The following is a 20,025-nucleotide window of genomic DNA, read 5'->3' as shown; positions in this document are numbered from 1 at the left end:
AATAACCCACTGAGCTACCCAGGTGCCCCAAAATGGGCTTTTTTTTACAGTACCATTCCAACACTGGACTTAACACTAGTCTTCTTCCTCAAAGTTTCCTTAAGTCAATAACTAATCTTTTCATAAACTGTATTTTTATATTTAATTGCTTAAACTTTGTCTTTATACATACTATTAATTCTTAAAACTTAGATGTTGACTCCTTAGGGCACCAGTGTAGTTCAGGTAAGTGTCTGAATCTTGATTTCAGCTCAGGTCATGATCTCAGGGTAGTGAGATCGAGCCCCACTTTGGGCGCTGTGCTCAGAAGGGAGTCTGCTGGAGATTCTCTCCCTTCCCACCCGCCCTCCCTCTGTCCCTTCCCCTACTCACATGAGTGTGTGCTCTCTCTCAAATAAATCTTAAAAAAAAAAAAAGAAAAGATGGTGGTTGCTTTTGGATATCACAGATTTTACTATTAGGCTCCAAAGTCTTGCGGCCAGCTCTCTTAGGTTCACAGTAAGGCTATGTTCCACGGACACCAGTGACCGTGCAGGCGATGATTACAAAACAGAATGCCACCACCACACGTTTTTACCTCATTCACAGACAGAACTGGAAGGTTGGTCCTGGATGGCTGCCTGGTCCTCGATGCTTTTAGTGGTCTCTTGATTTGCGGAAGGTCTTGTTTAGGAACTAGTGTTTCCGTTGATGGAGATGAGTAATGTCGCTCTAATATTTTTATAAACCACTTAGAACCTAAGAGATTTGGTCTGTGAGTCACTTTCCTGTGAGTACCAAAAGATTTCCTGGTTGGAAGGTGCATTGTTTCATCCTGGCAATGCGCAGCATTTAATGGAGAGAGTATGCTTGTATTTGAGATTTTCGGACTCATTTCCAGGACCGGGGACTTACTCAAACCACCAGCTGCTGTCTCAGGAAAGAACAACTCCAAGTTCTGACTTCTCATCACGGTGCTGCATGTTGTAGTCTCAAATTCTTTCCGTGGCCTTAATGTTCGATGGACAAGTCTTTGGCACTGACGTATTTTTGATAAAATACAGTGAGATCCGGCCAGGGCTCTGAACAGGCTGGCTGACATTACCACATCCCAAACTAAAAGAAAAAGAATTCGAAGTTCAAAGCGTTTTTTTTTTTCTACATGTTTTCAAATATACACAATATTTTCCTAGATACTAAAAATATTTCTGTAAAAACATTTGCAAAACAAATACACCTTAACCTAAGTCTAGTAAAAGAATGAGGTTAAAAAAGTAAATACAAGTGTAATTACAACCTAGGCTTGTCACAGTCATGTTTAGAAGCTACTGCCTCTAAAATATCTCAAAAGCTGGAATTCCATGTTTAGTTCTAGTCCAAGTAGCTATTATCGTTCACCTTTAATTAGTACTATTCCTTGCCAGTTGAGCCAGTGGGTTTTGAAGAAACTAATTACAAAAAATTTTAGAAATTTGTATACACTGGTTCTCCCCTATTCTCGTCTATGAAATTCTTACCTTGGAAACTAAAGACTGCCTTCATACAGGCCATGCAAAGCACTAAGACAAAAAACGCAGAAGGAACAGGACGAACAACTAGTGTGTTTTCTGTCTTTATAGAGGAAGAGAGATGTAGCATTTAAGGTGTCTGACACACACACGCACACACACACAATTTAGGTTTTGTTAAAAATTGGGCCACACCTCAGGAAAGTGAAATTTTAACTGCACAAACTACACTTAAAGGTTAAAAGTCTATTAGATTGTTAATTACTCTAAAAGCACTCCATAAGCTTTGTGTGTTATCACCAACTACAACCTCATATGCTCGGTTTCACGCATTCCACTCCGAACTCCACGTCTGGTCTTTAAAAACGCACTCCTCTTCCACATTTCCCACGATGCTTCAACCCCAATAGGACCAAACAACTCAATGATCTGGACAGCCTGTTAGTGCCCCTCGTTCCCCACTCCTCACTTCCGCCACGCTCAGCATACATTCTGTGGTCTACCGCCTCTCTTTCCCCCACATACCTCAAATCGCTTGCATCCCTTTCTCTCCCACATGCCTATGTGACATCGCATCCACCGAAATTAAAATAATTCACCTAATATGTGCCTGCGTCTGAACGTGGCCACAGATAACCAACCAACTAACCAACCAAGCCAAATGGTCTCACTTTAAAATCATGGCCGCCTCCTTCAGGGACGCCTTTCACAGTGCTCAACACCCATAACCCATTTCCCTACCACAGTCTACTCTGTGCTCTCTCCTCATACGTCCACTGCCTCCTCTTCCCTTCTCATTCTTCAATGACCTTGCTTTCTCTTTCATGGACAGAACAGAAGAGAATTTCCACAAGCTCTCACCATGATCCACCTGCCCAATGACTGCTTCTGTGCCTATGTATTTGGTCTTCCCTTCCGCTGCCACAGACGAGCTGCCCGTGGTCCCACCAGGAACCAGGTCCTCCATGTGCACACCAAGTCTCAGCCCTTCCTGCCTCTAGCAGGAATGGTTAAAACCTCCTTTCCTCTTTCGTGCTATTTGTTTTTCCTTCTTTCCAGCATATATATATATATATATTCTTTCCAGCATATATATGCATGTGCATATATACATGCTGGAAAGAAGTCTTAATATATGTATGTATATATATGTATATATGTATATATATTAAGACTTAATATACAGTCTTTTATATATATATAGTGTATATGTATATATATAGTCTTTATATATAAAGTCTTAATATATATACATATGTATATAAAATACACACACATATATATATAAAGTGTTAAAATACATATGTTTTAAGACTTTATCTATCCCAGAGAGAAAGAGAGCAGGAGGAAGAGAAGAGGGAGAGAGACAAGCAGACTCCACGCTGAGCACAGAGCCTGATGCAGGGCTTGATCTCAGGACCCTGAGCTGAAACCAAGAGCCACTCAGGTGCCCCTTTCCAGAATATTCTTATTAGCATATGACTATGCTTTAGTTTCTATCTTATAAAAACAACTCTCCCCTGATCCCATCTTTCCCTCCATACACTATACCTTTGCTCTCAGTTCCTTTCCGTTAGAAGTTTTATGAACTATCTCTAACTCCTCTGATTTTCTTGAATCCACTTCAGTCAGGCTATCATCCCTACCATTTCGCCAAAACTCCCTTGGCAAGGCCACCAATGAGTTCCACATTTCTAAGTCCAGTGGTCACTTCCGTCTTCGTTTTGTTATTTTTTTTTTAAAGATTTTATTTATTTATCAGAGGGGGGGGGAGAGAGTGAGCACAGGCAGACAGAATGGCAGGCAGAGGCAGAGGGAGAAGCAGGCTCCCCGCCGAGCAAGGAGCCCGATGCGGGACTCGATCACAGGACGCTGGGATCATGATCTGAGCCAAAGGCAGCCGCCCAACCAACTGAGCCACCCAGGCGTCCCCGGTCTTCGTTTTAACTGACTTATCTATCGGCACTGCACCCTCCTTCTTCACTTGACTTCTGGGATAGTACACTGGCCATTTTCCTCCTACCTCATTGGTTGTACCTTCCACCTCTTTTGTGTTTTCCTATCCCCTCAACAATCAAAAGCACCACAGCTCAGTACTTGGGCCACTTTTCTTCTCTATTCTCAGCTCCTTATATGCAACCTACACATTGATGAATAGCAAATATTTTTTTTTTAAGATTTATTTATTTATTTATTTGACAGAGAGAGATCACAAGTAGACAGAGAAGCAGGCAGAGAGAGAGAGAGGAAGGGAAGCAGGCACCCCGCCGAGCAGAGAGCCCGATGTGGGACTCGATCCCAGGACCCTGAGATCATGACCTGAGCCGAAGGCAGCGGCTTAATCCACTGAGCCACCCAGGCGCCCCATGAATAGCAAATATTTATTCCTAAGTCAATATGATGAATAGCAAATATTTATTCTTAAACCACTCTGATAAGCATGAAAACCACAACATGCTTAAAACTGAGCTTCTGAAATCTTCCCACAAGTTCTATTCTTCCAACAGTCTTCCCCACTCACAAAATAGCAATTATATTCTTATCTTTGCTAAAGGCAAAACCCTACAATCCACCTTGCCTTTTCATTCCTCATGCCCAATATGTCAGCAAATCCCACTGGCTTTATTTGCACCAGGTCTCAACCAACACTGCTGCCACCCTGGTCTAAGGGGCTGTATTTCCCATGATTATTGTAACAGCCACTTAACAGGTCTCCCTGCCTCTATTCTTTGTCTCCTGAAGATTCTTCACAACACAGCAACAAAAGTAATCCTTCGAAGACCTATGCCAGATCACATCTTTCTTCTTGCACCAAATTTCATGCTGCCCTCTCCTCTTACTTGAAATAAAAGTCAAAAACCTTAAAATGGATGCATGGTCCTACATTCCCGGACCCTTTATCTCCACCTTAACACCTGCTACAGCTCTATGCCTTGCTCGTGTTGTTCCAGTCACTCTGGATCTTGGTACTTCTTGTACTGGTTGTTCCTTACGCTCTTCTGAGAATCTGTAAGGCTCATTTTCTCACCACCTTCAGATCTTTGCTCCAACAGATCCCACCCAGCGAAGTCTTCCCAAACCACTTCATTTTAAATGCACAACTATCTTCCTCTCCTGTTATTTTTCTACTGCATTGAACATCACTTGAATGCCTTGTATTTCTAATTTCTCAACTCATACAACAAAGATGAACCGAGTTCCTACCATGTGCCAGACTTTTTCCCAACTGCTAATACACATGAAAATAAAAGACAAAAATCCTTGACTTTTGAAACGTACATCACATTGGAGATGACAAGGCATAAACTGGGTGAGTAAAATATATGTTAAGCAGTGACAAAGCTAGGGGCGCCTGGATGGCTCAGTCAGTGGAGCCTGGGGCTCTTGATCTCCAGGCTGTGAGTTTGAGCCCCAGGTTGGGTGTAGAGGTTATAAATAAATAAATAAATAAGTAAATACTTCTAAAAAACAGTGACAAAGCTAAAGGAGAAAACAGAAGAGGAAAGAACAGATTTCGCTCTCCCCTCCGTAGAATGTAAATTTCTTGAGGACAAGACTTGTCTTCCATCCATGTTGTGTCTTCTGTGATCAAAGAAGTGCCCAGTATACAGCAAGTATTCAATCCTATTTTCTGAATGAAATACAAGGCAGCTACTCAGTTACTGGGCACATTTCCTACTTCTTAACAGTAATATTAAATAAGAAAACAGTATCAGCCAGGTTACGATTCAACGGATAAGGGGCGCTAATCTTTGGGAGCATGCCTTCCAATTCCGTAAACTCTTTTTTTTTTTTTTAAATCTTTGCGGTAAGCGTTATGCACTGGCTCAGAAAAAGGTTCAGCAGGGGTTTATGGATTGCGTGCTTTTCCACTCCCAGCTAAATCGACCAAAGAACACCGCAGCGGTTCCGGTGAAATCTGTGACCCGAGCGGTTCAGCGTGACCGGGATCAAAGGTGAGGACCGCTGTGAGGGCCCGTACAAGCTGGCTAGGGAAAGGCCATGCACTAACCTCTCCGACGGAAAAGAAGAGGGACGTGCCAGGCGCACAAGCTTCCGCGACCCGGCAGCAGGTCAGATACAACAGCCGTCCCCGAACCTCCCGCTTCCCGCAGCCTGCACTGCAGCTCCGGCGACCCACCCAGCGCCCGCACTGCGCAGGCGCGCAGCGCCCCAGGCCCGGCAGAGCTTAAGCAGCCGGGTGCACGTGACTGCCGGACCACGTGATCCGCGTCGCCGCGACCTTTTCCGCTCCCTAGTGCCTGGTACCTCCCGGTCCCTGCTTGCTTCCGCCTCCGCCCGCTTCCTGATTCCGCTGCTGTCGTCGCCCTCAGCTGTCCCCGCCCTCGTCCCCGGAAGATGTCGCTCTCCAGCCCTGCCGGCCCTTGTTTGTCTCTTGCACGGGCACCAAATAAAGTTTCTTTATTCAAACGCATTTTTTTAACCCATGCCCCGCCCTTTCTCAGCCCCTCCTTGGCGCCGGAACCGCCTCTCTCGCCGCCGCGGGTGCGACGTGAGCGTCGGAGCCGGCGCGCGCGGCGGAGGTGATGGCCGGAACTCCGGCGTCTCTCTCGGGACGCGACGAAGGGTTCGTGTCTCTTTCCTCGCCCAGTCCCTCCGCTGCTCTTCCTCTCCCCGCTTCTGCGGAAAGCTGGGCCTCGTCGGGAACGTCTGGGTAGCCATCAGGGGAGTTGCGGCGGCCCGGGGGCGCCCGGTCCGGTCTTTGGGTCCCGCTCCCTGGCGTCTTGGCTCCGCTTCCTCCTCCCGGCGGGGAGCGAGGCGGCCCGGGCAGGGGGCCGAGCCCTCTGGCTGAGGCTGCCCGCCGGCCTCCGGGCTCCGGGCTCGGATCGGCTTCCAGCCTTCTCCCTGACTGCTGGGAGCGGACGACGCACCCCCCCGAAATCCTCGGGTCACCCCGCTTCTGTCTCCTGTCCTTGTTCAGGCTTTTTAGTAGGTTTATAATTTATGGCGAACAGTTAACTTGTCTTTCAAGTGATCGGATGCTGCTGTTTTGTTTTGTTTTACTCGTGACCGTCTTGAGAGTTGTTGCCTCCTCTCTCCCCCTTTCAGGGTGTTACAGCATGTTTTCTTTATTTCCTTTAATAAACGCACTTTCGGAGGCCTCCTTTTTCTGCAGAAGTTAGGAATCTCGGATTTACTGAGAAATGTTTCTTCCTATTGCCGTTGAGATTAATTCGTGATCTCACCATCAGTGCCTGGAGGTTCTCGCTTTTTACGTGTCATATCACGGATTTCTAGATAAAAGTTGTGGGCGACCATAAAAAATAAGTATTTGTATACATTGGATGGCGAAATTTGTATTTGGAGATACGTCTTGCAAAATAATTACCCCCCAAAAAAGGGGGGAGGGGGGTAACCAGAGGAAATTGACCTTAACGGGAGTAGGTTGAGGCTGGAGAGGCACCAATGGCCCAAAATCTGAGCAGGCACTCATTCAGTCATGCAAAATATAAGGCAGTGTGTGGAACCTTAAATTTTGAGCTCTAGTTCCTCTGGCTCTACCTTAGTCCCGGCCTCGGACTTTACCCTCCCAGATGCAGTTCTTTGAGGAAACCTTGAGGAAATGTAGTACTGTTGACTCTTAAACAAGGTGGGGGTGGGTGGAGGTTAGGGGCCCCGACACCTCTCCTTTCCTCTTTTTTTGGAAAATCTGCATATAACTTCTGACTCCCCCAGAACCTAACTACTTACTATATTTTGTGTCTGGTGATCTGAAGATATAAATGAACTGATCAGCTAAGTTTTGTGCCTAAAACTGCACAGAATTTCATCATTTCCTGAAGTCTTTTTTCTAGCTGAATAATATGCATTTGCTTAAAAATTATCTATAAAATGATAATCTATAAATCTTAATTTTTGTATGCCTAACATCCAGAGTACTTGTAGTTTTTTTGGTTTTGTTTTTGTTTTTTTTAATGCAAGTCTCAAGTTTTTCCTCCAGATTTTTTCATTCTTTGACATTTCTGGAAACTCTTCTGATTTTTTGGTTGGGAGAGTGCGATAGTAACATGTCTTAATTTTTGGGGGGGTTAGAGTAGGATGGATGGAGTCATTGTGCAGGTAGAGAAGGCAGGAGAGAAAACCTTTAAAGAGAAGTAAAATTGGCTAAGAATATAGACTAAGAGAAAAGCTGGTTTATAAATATCTTTTATTCCTCATGTTCCAGCACATTAGAGGCTTTCACACATTGTTACATCTGTTGCCTCATTCATCTAAGTATGTGAAGTCACTTAGTAAGTAATAAACCTGGAATAAGAGCCTGTTTGAAGTTTAGTATAAATTATTTTATCCTTTTTTTTTATTTTTTAAAGATTTTATTTATTTATTTGACAGACAGAGAGGCGGGGGCGGGGGGAGAAGCAGGCTCCCTGCTGAGTAGAGAGCCCGATACGGGACTTGATCCCAGAACCCTGGGATCATGACCCGAGCCGAAGGCAGAGGCTTTAAACCACTGGCACCCAGGCCCCCCCCCTTTTTTAAGGATAAATCCTTTTTCTGTCCTATCACATTGTTAAGTCAGTTTCTGATTCAAGAAAATAAAAGGAAGAGAATGGGAAAGATAAGAATCATGGAACAGTCTGAAGGGGAGAATCTGGGACTAGAAGCACCAAGAATGTTTAGCTTTCATGACATTTAACACCAGAGAAGTTTTCGGATTTTCCTGTCTTAATATAATAGTAAGACAATGGTGGCTTACTTTATAATGCTTGTAAGAAAAGGAATTTTAATTCAAATGAAACTGGAAGATGGCCAGTCTGCTGGTATTAACACTAAGTAATATACTATGTATGTGACTCTCTTTTCTAGATCGTTTGCGTATCTTACAATTAAAGACAGAATACCACAGATCCTAACCAAGGTTATTGATACATTGCATCGACATAAAAATGAATTTTTTGAAAAACATGGAGAGGTAATACTGTGTTTTCACTTTAATTTTTTGTTAACTCTAATAGAAACAAATAGTAGTTTTCCATCTTTGGTAAGGATCATTCCTCCCCTAGAGAAGAGTCTGGTTCCTTAGAAGGACCTTAAACGAACAAAAAAAGCAGAATAAGTAGGACAGGATCATGTGTGTGTTTTTTGATTTTCAACTTAAGAATTCTGAATTTCAGTGTTTATAATTGTTTGTAAAAGACTTAAAATGTAGCTTTGAAATCTAGTATTTTTTTCTTTCTTTAGTTTAAGACCTTAAAAATGTGTTATCCTAGAGAACTTATTTCTATATAAATTAACTGTTTACCTATGTAAATTATATATTTAGATTATTCATATATTTTTAAGCATTTAAAAATTTTTTCATGTTTCTGCAGAAAGGCACAGAAGCTGAAAAGAAAGCAATTTCTCTTCTTTCTAAATTACGAAATGAATTGCAAACAGATAAACCAATAATCCCTTTTGTTGAGAAGTTTGTTGATACTGACATATGGAATCAGTACCTAGAATATCAACAGAGTCTTTTAAATGAAAATGATGGAAAACCCAGGTGGTTTTACTCACCTTGGTTGTTTGTAGAATGCTACATGTATCGTAGAATTCATGAAGCAATTATCCAGAGGTAAGTATATAACCAATAATAAATATTTAGATGACTTGATGCTTTTTTGAAATTATAAAATGATATGTTTAAAAATAAAAACCAGTGGAAGCTGGAGTTCAGTTCAGCAGATATTAACGGCAGTATCGGATGTTTCTGCAGATGTTACTGATATAATAGATTCTTGGCAGTTATAACCCAAATTGCCAGAATTGAAGTAAGGTGAAGTATCGGAGGGTCCCTGGTCGGCTCAGTCAGTACAGTAGGCCACTCTTGATCTTAGGGTTGTAAGTTCTATTCCCCGCATCTGGTATTGAGATTATTAAAAATATTATAAAAAATACAATATCTGAAGTGGGAACTTAAGAGTAAACACTTTAATTTTAAGAATCAAAGACTTAAAGTAAAAGACTTAAAAAGTCTTAGAGTAAAAGAAGACTTACTTTTAGAGTAAAACATTGTATTGAGCAAAAAGTGTTAATTTGAAAAAATTATTTCGGTGAAACAAGATAGGACAAAGGGAGCATATTTTGTTTATAAAAAAGATAATAGGTTAGTCTGGGGTAAGGAGTCAACAGAACAGTGAATCATGACAGTGTTTTTTGCACTATCTTCATTAATTTTTAGCCCTTTTTTGATGATTAGAATGGAGACAGACTTTAAAAATTAAACACATATCAAAATCACTTTTTATAGGCTTGTTTATACTAATTTAATTTTTCCTAGGAAAATTCTGATACGGAATTGATTTAGAGAGTAGAAGAAAATGTAATGTGGATCATCCTTTTAGGTCACTGGTTACAAAACTACAGGTTGCTAGATAAGAGGAGTTCTTTGGACGCTGTCCCTAAAATTAGGAAAGAATAATTAAAAGCATTGATCAAACCAGCACTAATAGTAAAATAAAAAAGTTATTTGGGGAAACAACTTGAGTGTATTTGTTAGCTTTTTCTGTTTTAATCTTTAGAGATTATTTTTTAAATTAAAATTCTTTTTTAAGATTTTAATTTAGTTTTAGAGAGAAACAGTGCAAGTGTGAGGGGCAGAGTTGGAGAGAATCTCAAGCCGACTCCGTGCTCAGCAGGGGCCTGACGAAGAGCTTGATTCCAGGGTCCTGGGATCATGACCTGAGCCGAAACAAAGAGTCAGATGCTCAACTAACTGCACCACCCAGGCACCCCTAGAATTTATTTTTTAAAATCCCAACTTATTTTTGCTGAATAAGTGTATTTAATTAAATAATTAATTGTGTCTCACCCTGCACCCACTGTTGAATAAACAAACATATTTTAAAACTTTTGCCCTGAAAGCAAAATACGCTCTCAAATATCTGGCACATGGGAGGCATCTGAGCGAGACGATAGCCACTACCGGAGCTGTCGTGTGTTGAACACCAGCTGTGTTCCAGTGGCTGCAGCCCAGTGAAGTGTAGCATTCTCTGGTTTCCGCCGAGGAAATCGAGGTCTGATGCTGCTCATCAGTTGCCCAGGGTTACATGGCTGGTCAGTGGTATAGCCAGTACTTGACCCTGGTCTATGTAAATCAGCTTAGAGCCCTCATTAAACCATCTTTTTCCAAGTAGTAGATTTGGATGTCTGTCAAGGACTAAGGTGAGTGAAATTCTGGCTGATGGTTTCATAATTCTGGAAAACATCCATGGTATGAACCAAAGCTGCTGAAGCGTTGAAACACAGGGTGGCTCCCTGCACGGGGCTGGAGGGGTTTGAGAGTTAGAAAGGTAAAAGGAATATGTTTCTGAGTTTGATTTTAGAGGTAGCTTCGTTTCACAATTAAAAAATACTAGGGTGGAAGTTTATAAACCTGGTTACACATTTATAACCCAGTTGGGGAGGACATTTTTTTTTTTTTAACATGAAGGGTTTGAAATCATTTTATTAAAATAAACCCTGATGGTTTAATTTGTCTGTGGTGGGGCCTGGGCAGCAGTTTTTCTTTCCATGCCTCAGAGAGATTCTGCACATCCTGCTTGGATTGATAGGCACAGGTTCGGGAACAGCTTGTTAAAAGGGGTCAAGGGACAATTTAGCTTTAATTTGCAGGAACAAGGATGTTAGTCATGAATGTGGAACTCTCCTCAGATGATCCCTGTGGCAGACACTCAAAGTCAGGGAATTTTTAGAGAGAGAGAGAGCATACAAGCAGGCAGAGAGGAAGGCAGAGGGGGGAAGCAGGCTCCCTGCGGAGCAGAGAGCCCGATGTGGGGCTTGATCCCAGGACCCCGAGGTCATGACCTGAGCCGAGGTTAGATGCTTAATGACTGAGCCACCCAGGTGCCCCAAGGCTCATTCTTAATAAGAGGTGTGGCTTTAATGATTTTATTAATAAAACATTAGAACAAGGATTGGCAAACTTTTCCTGTAAAGAGCAGGATAGTAAACATTTTAGACTGTGGGGGCCACATGGTCTTTTTGCGGCTGCTTAGCTCTGTCCTTGCCGTGCAAACCAGCCACAGGCAGTACGTAAATGAACAAGTGTGGCTATGCTCCAATAACATGTTATTTGTGGACACGGAAATTTAAATTTCATATTTCATAAAATACTCTTTTTTCAACCACTCAGCTATATAAAAATTGTTCTTAGCTTACAGGTCATACAGAACAGGTGGTGGGCCACACAGAGTCTGCGAGGTGGTTTGCTGACCCTACACTTGAACCAGTGCTTCCAAATAATTTTTATCTTTTTAAGTCACCTTGAGAGGCTGTTTTGTTTCAGCAATGCCTTCATTGCCAAAAACATCTTTTAATTCTTTTTTTTTTTTAATTTTTATTTATTTATTTGACAGAGAGAAATCACAAGTAGACGGAGAGGCAGGCAGAGAGAGAGAGAGGGAAGCAGGCTCCCTGCTGAGCAGAGAGCCCGATGCGGGACTCGATCCCAGGACCCTGAGATCATGACCTGAGCCGAAGGCAGCGGCTTAACCCACTGAGCCACCCAGGCGCCCCACATCTTTTAATTCTTTGGAACCTCTTTCAGAGCCAGTGTACAGCCTAAAAAAAATAGCCTCACTATTTTTTAATGGTTACTCATTTTTGATTAAAAACAATCTAGGGCACCTGGGTGGCTCAGTGGGTTAGGGCCTCTGCCTTCAGCTCAGGTCATGATCTCAGGGTCCTGGGATCTAGCCCCGCATCGGGCTCCCTGCTCTGCGGGAAACCTTCTCCCTCTCCCACTTCTCCTTCTTGTGTTCCCTCTCTCACCGTGTTTCTCTCTGTCAAATAAATAAATAAAATCTTAAAAAAAACCAACAACAATCTATTACTCCATTTGGTTTACACACATCATTCTGCTGAAATCACTCTGAGTGACTTTGGCTCCAAACTCCAAAGGATAAGGATGTGCTGTCGCTGATAGGACATTCAGTAATGTGCCACAAGTTCTAAAGAAAATTCTAGAAGTGCTTTGAGGAATACCAGCATCCTTGGAATAAGGATGTAGCTTCCCAGGGAGACTGGAAGGAGACAGCAATCCAGAGGATGTATAAATTCTGGTATGTGTTTGTTTTTTAAGTCAGTCCTATATCAGTCACATTGTTTTTGTTATAAGGTAGATGACCCTTGGAAAAAGTTGCTACTCAAGAAGATCAGGGGATCTGAATGTCTTTTGTATTTGGTTCTATAAAGTGTCTGATGTTCTTATTTATACCTTGCTAGTTATGTTGTTCTTAGGCCAGTATTAATATTATTTGATCTCTCATAAGACAGCATAAAGCCCCAACACATACATCACCATTGGTCAAAACCCAAAAAACTATATATATGTGGTCAAAATTTGTTATAATAAAATTGACATTAATATTTTCTGATTTCTCTCAAGTAGTTGGGTTCCCATAGTGCTTTGTTTGACTTGGTTGGTAATTGCCATATTGTGTTTAAATATTGACCTCCATATGTTTGTTTCGTGGAACCCTGCCACACTTAACACCCAAGAAAATGTTTGTTCAACTAAAGCAATTATCTTGAAGAGTTGTTTCTTTCTACTTTTGCTCTGGAAACCCTAACTGTATAAATAATTATTGATACAGCACTATAATTTCAAATTCCAGTAAAATACTGGGTTAGGGAACTTCTGACAGTTAACTAAAATGACTTTGGAGATTTATTTTGTGTAATTTGATCAAATTGATTTATTTTATGTAATTTGATAATTATTCATTTTTCTATACTTGATTTATGTTTCATACAGTATCTGTTACCAGTGATTTTTGAGATTAAATGCTTCTACTCTCTTTTCTTTAATAAACTGCAATTACCCAAATGTTAAAAAAAAAAAAAAGAAGATACAGAGTTCTATAAATGTTTCTCCTATATGTTTTTCTCCTCCTATAGTCCACCAATTGATGACTTTGATGTATTTAAAGAATCAAAAGACCAAAATTTCTTTGAGTCACGGGAATCTATCATTGCTTTGTGTACTCACCTACAAGAGGTGGTAACAGCCATCGAAGACCTAGATGAAAATCAGCTGAAAGACGAATTTTTCAGACTTCTTCAGGTAAACATGATAATTAATCTCCTGAGCATACTTGTGTGTTTAAACAGCTAAAAAATAAAGTGGCCTTGGTGTAACAACAGAGCACGTGTATATATTGTCATTGAACTTATAATCATTTTTTATCATTTTAACAGTAGTGTTACTCAGGAGCTGAAAATCCACTTAAAATCTGAAAACAGGTTTTGAAATCCCTTCAGCTGGAGGTGACTTTAGTGGCACATGAGTCCTCTGGCTTCCTAGCCTCGGTCATTCTTGAGAGAGCACTTCACAGTCATTTGGTCGGCCTAGGTTGGCTTGGACTTGAAGGCTGGTTCTGTCACGTATTTGTGTTGGACCTGAGGCAAGTGACCTCATGTCTCTGAGCTACAGTTTTCTCATCTGTTAGATGAGGACGGCACTGTGTACCTCGTGAGGATGGAAGCAGATGCAGTCGCGTCAGCCTGGAGCACAGAGGCTAGGACAGCCGGCCGGCTGTCACCGTCAGGTGGAAACGCTCAGCTGGTCCGTGGCCTGTTTAATACGGTTTTATTACATTTCTTCATCAGTCTTGCATTAAGTTTAGTTTTGCATTCTCATTCGAACACATCCGTAAGATGTGTTATTAGAATCGGAACTATTTGAAAATATGGGGTTTTACACCGCAGTATCCCCAGCCCTCATCCCCTAGAAAAAGTTAGAAACATTTCCAGAAAAAGGTGCTCTTAGGAAATGCCACGAAGAGCGATAAAGCAGGGCGGGAGAATGGGGATGTTGGGGGAGAAGCAGGGGTGCAGTTTTCAGTGCAGCTGCCAGGGAAGGGCCTGAGAAGGTGACGGGAAAGTTGCAAAGCAGGTGAGGGGAGTGGGTCACATGCAGGTCTGGGGGAGCGTTCCTGCCAGGGGACCTGAGGTGGGAACCTGGCGGGGGTGTGAGGGAAGTTGCAAGGGGATTTTGCAGGACGCGATCGATCGAGGTGACGGGCCTGGAAGGGCCTCGTAAGCAAAGGTAAGATTTCGGTTTTTACTTACATGTTTTACTTAAACGTTGTTAGAGAGTTTTCATCAAAGGAGTAACAAGGATTGATTTGTTACAAGGATTACTTCTCAGGACACACTGAAGGGGTACAGGGCTGGACAGGGAAGTCTGTTATTTAAATTAAAAAAAAATTTTTTTTTAACATTTTATTTATTTGACAGAGATGACAAGCAGGCAGAGAGGCAGTTGTGTGGTGGGGGAAGCAGGCTCCCCGCTGAGCAGAGAGCCGGATGTGGGGCTCGATCCCAGGAGCCCAGGATCATGACCCGAGCTGAAGGCTGAGGCTTAACCCACTGAGCCACCCAGGCATTCAAGGGGAAATCTGTTATTAACGTGACTCAGGGAGGGATGACTGGACCAAGAAAAGGTGTTAAATGTCCCCAGTATTCTGGAAATACTTTGAAAGTAGAGACGGCAGAATCCTGATAAAACTTTGAGGGCAAGCAGAGTAAGCTGCGTGATGATTAAGAGGGAAAGGCTTATTTAGAGTTTGGAAGAAAAGTTGTCGGGGTATTATTAATAAGCCTGGTTATTGGGCGCCTGGGTTAAGCTGCTGCCTTCGGCTCAGGTCATGATCTCTCTCTCTGCCTGCCTCTCTGCCTGCCTCTCTGCCTACTTGTGGTCTCTCTCTGTCAAATAAATAAATAAATAAATAAAAATTTAAAAAAGAAAATAAGCCTGGTTATTTCCCCCAGTTGGAATTGTCCTTTCTGCTTAGTTTAGAATTAAGAAAGAAGAAAAGTAGTAATATGTCCGTCCTTACCCGTAGCTGGCCCATTGTGTCAGGGGACGGTCTTTGAGGATGTCTTTGTCCCATGAGTATATTAAGTTGTGAAGAAGAAGGAATAGCACTCTGTTTTCTGTCATTGAATGTGGCCAAGTAAAGGAGGCCAGAGTCGCCTTCCGTTAGTACTCATGGTGACCAGCAAGTTCACCTCCTGCAAGAAACCATGGTATTTTAGTTTGCAGGGAAGGTCGATCTGTTTTTAGAAGCCCACCATCCACACGAACATTTCAACACCTGCTGTGTTGAACTGGATGCTGGGCCTGTGAAGGGGAGAAAAACAGACAGTCCTTGGTATGGTAGAACTTGTAATCTCAGGGGACTCTGACAGTCAAGTAATGGCAGGACTCAACGTGGAATTGCAAACTGGAAGGTGGTGTGAAGGAAACGTGGGCGGCGGACAGAGACCCCGAGGTCGGCTGAGGGGTGCCGACGCCCACAGGCTGGGTTTCTGCATCAGATGGACACTTACTATGTAAGCCTCGCACTTAAAAACATCCATTCATCTGTCTTTTTAAAATATTCTTAGAATGTGCATTTTCATCTTTGAATCACACAAGAGTAGAGTCTGTTTTGGCTCGTATTTATAGAGTATTGGGTGTGTTAGTTAAACACACAATTAGTATCATGTCACCTCATGTCACAGTACCTCTACCAGGTAAGTGCTGTTATGTCATTTTTCCACTGTGAGACCTGAGTCTTCAGGAGCATAGGTACTTTACCAATGGCTGTTAACTGGAAATGCTGGGATTTGAACCCATGTCTGTTTGATTCTAGAGCATGTACTCCTAAACACGTCATTTAATGACAGCTTACAGGGGCTCTGTACCATGTTCTATAAAATAAGCTTGAGTATTATTTCAATTAAAAATGGAGTAATAGATGATTGGAGTTGGATGGGTCTTTAGTAGACATCAGCTTGCTCAATTTCTTTTTCAAGTAAGAGACCTAAATCCCAGAGAGTTTGCCTGGTCCCAAGGTTATACAGCTAGTAAAAGAAACAGCAGTTTGGGGAGGAATGTGAGGGAACAGGGAACTTACTTTTCTCTTGACTTTGGATTTTTAAATACACTTTGTAACTTCTTTTTACAGTGTGATCATATTCTAATATCTGCAACATGAAAATCATTCTGATTTAAGCTGTACAAAGCCATACAGATCGTTAACATCATTCAAACTAGTTTTTTAAAATTATTACATAGTGACCAATTAAATGTTTCATTGTCTTAACCTTGTTTGTACATCATGATGGGAACAGAATCTTTGTGTTATTAGAGAAGTTGTAGATATGATGGATATTTTATGTTAAGCATGTTGTAGAAATAAATTTTATGAATAGATCTAGCAACCCCCCTTCCCCCAACATTTTATACAACAGAATTTTTGTCGGTTATTCAAAGAAAAGTGAAAGCTTTGTACTTTTTCTTTTTCAGATTTCACTGTGGGGGAATAAGTGTGATCTGTCTCTGTCAGGCGGGGACACCAGTTCTCAGAAAACCAATATAATTAATTCTTTGGAGGAACTAAAACCTTTGATTTTAGTGAATGACACGGAACATCTTTGGTCACTGCTTACCAACTGCAAGAAAACAAGAGAAAAAGCGTCTATTACCAGAGTAGATATTGTCTTGGATAATTCTGGGTTTGAACTTGTTACAGATTTAGTTTTAGCTGACTTTCTGTTGTCCTCTCAACTGGCTACTGAGATCCATTTTTATGGAAAAATGATTCCGTGGTTTGTGTCTGATACAACTATCCATGATTTTAACTGGTTAATTGAACAAATGAAAAAGTCTGATGATAAGTGCATGTCCCAGTGTGGGGCTGCCTGGGAAACCTATATTAACATGGGCAGGTGGGTTTACCAGGATCATATATTTTGGACTCTGCCTCATGAATTCTGCGTCATGTCTCAGGTTGCTCCTGGCCTGTACGCTGAACTACAGAAGGCACATTTAATTTTATTCAAGGGTGATTTGAACTATAGGAAGTTGACAGGCGATAGGAAGTGGGAATTTACTGTTCCCTTTCATCAGGCTCTGAACGGCTTCCACCCTGCCCCTCTCTGCAGCATACGGACATTAAAAGCTGAGATCCAGGTGGGGCTGCGGCCGGGGCAGGCCGAACAGTACATGGCCTCTGAGCCCAACTGGCTGACCACCGGCAAGTATGGGGTATTGCAGTTCGATGGTCCACTCTGACTTGCTTTAAGAACTCTTAGGTTGTGTAGGGAGAGACAACAGACACTTCGCGTCGCCCAGAGGAGCGTGTGAATTTAGTCCCAAGGCTGCTGTGCATCGGCTCTGGGGAGCGTGGCTTCTCAGTGTTCATTTCCATACACTCTGGATGCTCTTCTGTTGGGGCTTTTAGCCCCACTCATTGGGCAGTAGAGGGATTGAGCTACTTACAGGTATTTATGTTCATGTTGGAATTTTAGTAACTTATTTCCAGTTAAATGCATAATTTCAAGTGATTTTAATGAACTTATTTTTAATTGGTCAGAAAGTAAAATATAAGACCGCTCTGCCTTTAAAGTTAGTTAACATTCTTTTAATGCTATGCTGCATGGTACTTAATATTCTAGGAAGCATGGGATTTTATTTAACTTGTTTTGGAGCTCTAGAACTAAGGGGCTCCGTGAAGAAAAACATCTTCAATGAAATAGGCTTTGAAAAGAGAGGCATTTCTTAGAGCTGTGATACTTGAACAATGGAAGTAAAGATTACCTCATAAGTTAATTCTAAGTTTTGTTCTTGAACTTTATTTCATGTTAAATAACCTGTTTAATTTGCACGCATTTGTATTTTGAGTGACCTGTGGGATGGATAGTGGGAAACCCAAAATTGAACAGAATGTAACAAATGGTATTGGAGAACTGATACCTTTTATGTTCTATTTGTGATATCCATAACCAACTGAAATATATTATTTTAATACACAAGTGCTCTAAATGAACAGGTTTTTAGATTGTTTTGCATTTTTTTAAAAAAATGCTTTAGATATAAGAGATTCTTGTGCATTGAATTTGGAGTACTAAGTTAATTGTTTATATGCTTACCCATTTTTATGATGACCACTAGATGGTAAAGACTCTTAAGTTTCAGTCAGTTTGTTTTGAGACTGAGATCGGTAATAAACTTGGAAATGTTTTCTTGATGATATAATAAAATGAATTATACTAAAAATCTTTTTGGTTTCATTTTCCAGTGGGAGAGAGTCAAGAAGGGAAGGTTAAATATGAGATCTATGTAATAAAGAAGCGGAATGTGTATTATACATGTTGCCAAAGCAGTTCTTAAATTCACTTATAAATGAGGTTATCATCAATGTCCTTGCTAAGTGTTTTTAAAACGTTTTTTAAAATGTTTATATAAAGCTGAACATTTTGAATTTACTCTTATCTACATATGTTCCTGTTTTAAACGTTAAGTTATTAAAATACTGAGCATATTAGAATTGTTTGTAGACACTTGACATAAGTTAGAACACGACTGTATACATTTATTGACTTAATAACCACAGTGTGAGCTATGGTGTAATATATTACAGTTTCCAGAGCAATGGATTTCTATCTGTTTTCATCATGTTTGATAAAGAACATGAAATTAGGATTTGTGAAGAAATAGTCACCCCCTCCCATAAGAACAAGGAAGCACATGAGGAAGCAAGAAAAGTGGCGCCATGGGAGAGGAAGTCGGTTCAAGGTGGATTTCTTAGAAAATACTTAGCAGGGTTAGGACCCACTTGTAGTTTACCCAGTTGACTTTTTAAAAAAGATTTTATTTACTTATCTGACAGGGAAATCACAAGTAGGCAGAGAGGCAGGCAGAGAGAGAGGGGGAGACAGGCTCTCTGCTCGGAGCCTGATGCAGGACTCGATCCCAGGACCCTGAGATCATGATCTGAGCCGAAGGCAGAGGCTTAACACACTGAGCACCCCTGGGTGCCCCGACCTTTTTTTTTCTTTCATTTGAAGTTGAGCTGGCATGCAGTATTACATTCGGCTCCAGTGTACAGCACAGTGACTGGACAAGTCCGCACGTTATGCTGTGCTCAGCACGGGTATAGCTACCGTCGGTCACCGGGTGAGGCCATCACAACACCTCTCATCCCGGTGACTTGTTCATTCCCTAAATGCAAGCCTGCATCTCCCACTCTCCTTCACCCAATTTACCCATCCTCCTGCCCCCCTCCCCTCTGGCGAACAAACCACCAGTTCGTTCTCTGTATTTGAGAATAATTTTTGTTGTTGTTGGTTGGTTTTTAGATTCCACACATAAGTGAAATCCTGTGGTATTTGTCTTTCTCTGAATTTCACTTAGTGTAATACCACTCAGATCCATCCCTGTTGTTGCCAATGGCAAGATCTTATTTATTTTTTTCTTTTTTTATGGCTAATACTGTGTGTGTGCGTGTGCGTTTATCGCACCCTGGTCCAGTCATCCGTACAGTGGACACTTCGGTTGTTTCCGTATCTTGGTTATTGTAAATAATGCTGCCGTAAACAGGGGTGCACATATATACCTTTTGAGTTTATGTTTCCTTATTCTTTGGATAAATACCTAGTAGTGGGATTACTGGATGTATTCTATTTCTATTTTTTTAATTGTTTGAGGAACGTCCATACTAAACTGGCCGTGCCAGTTCACATTCCCACCATAGCACATGAG

The 20,025-nt window shown here is 41.6% G+C and overlaps 2 protein-coding genes across 4 annotated transcripts in view; one reads left to right on the top strand and one right to left on the bottom strand.

Annotated features, from left to right (window-relative positions):
* Positions 1-5,650, bottom strand: part of RMND1 (required for meiotic nuclear division 1 homolog) — a 42,988-nt gene extending 37,338 nt beyond the window's left edge. For all 3 annotated transcript variants that reach the window (XM_044243989.1, XM_044243980.1, XM_044243997.1), the window contains exons 1-2: positions 5,500-5,650; positions 578-1,095 (exon numbers count right to left, since the gene is read on the bottom strand). In XM_044243989.1, coding sequence (XP_044099924.1) covers positions 578-1,081 — 504 coding nt within the window. In that variant the 5' untranslated portion in view covers positions 1,082-1,095; positions 5,500-5,650. The remainder of the gene's footprint in view (positions 1-577; positions 1,096-5,499) is intronic.
* A 330-nt stretch (positions 5,651-5,980) lies between these two features.
* On the top strand, positions 5,981-18,540 carry ARMT1 (acidic residue methyltransferase 1). Its single transcript, XM_044243958.1, has 5 exons — positions 5,981-6,075; positions 8,316-8,421; positions 8,822-9,066; positions 13,392-13,557; positions 16,789-18,540. Exons 1-5 carry the CDS (start codon positions 6,035-6,037, stop codon positions 17,554-17,556), a joined length of 1,326 nt encoding a protein of 441 aa, XP_044099893.1. The 5' UTR covers positions 5,981-6,034; the 3' UTR covers positions 17,557-18,540.
* Positions 18,541-20,025: the final 1,485 nt, after the last annotated feature.

Source organism: Neovison vison, chromosome 1, assembly GCF_020171115.1.
Source record: "Neovison vison isolate M4711 chromosome 1, ASM_NN_V1, whole genome shotgun sequence".
Classification (NCBI taxonomy): Eukaryota; Metazoa; Chordata; class Mammalia; order Carnivora; family Mustelidae; genus Neogale; species Neogale vison.
The sequence above is the reverse complement of the archived record's forward strand: the minus strand, read 5'-3'. Positions and strand labels throughout refer to the sequence as shown.

Coding starts and splice junctions, on each gene's coding strand:
- ARMT1 (XM_044243958.1), top strand. CDS start 6,035: ATGGCCGGAACTCCGGCGTCTCTCTCGGGACGCGACGAAGG. Junction 6,076..8,315: donor CTCTCGGGACGCGACGAAGG/GTTCGTGTCTCT, acceptor TCTCTTTTCTAG/ATCGTTTGCGTATCTTACAA. Junction 9,067..13,391: donor CATGAAGCAATTATCCAGAG/GTAAGTATATAA, acceptor CTCCTCCTATAG/TCCACCAATTGATGACTTTG.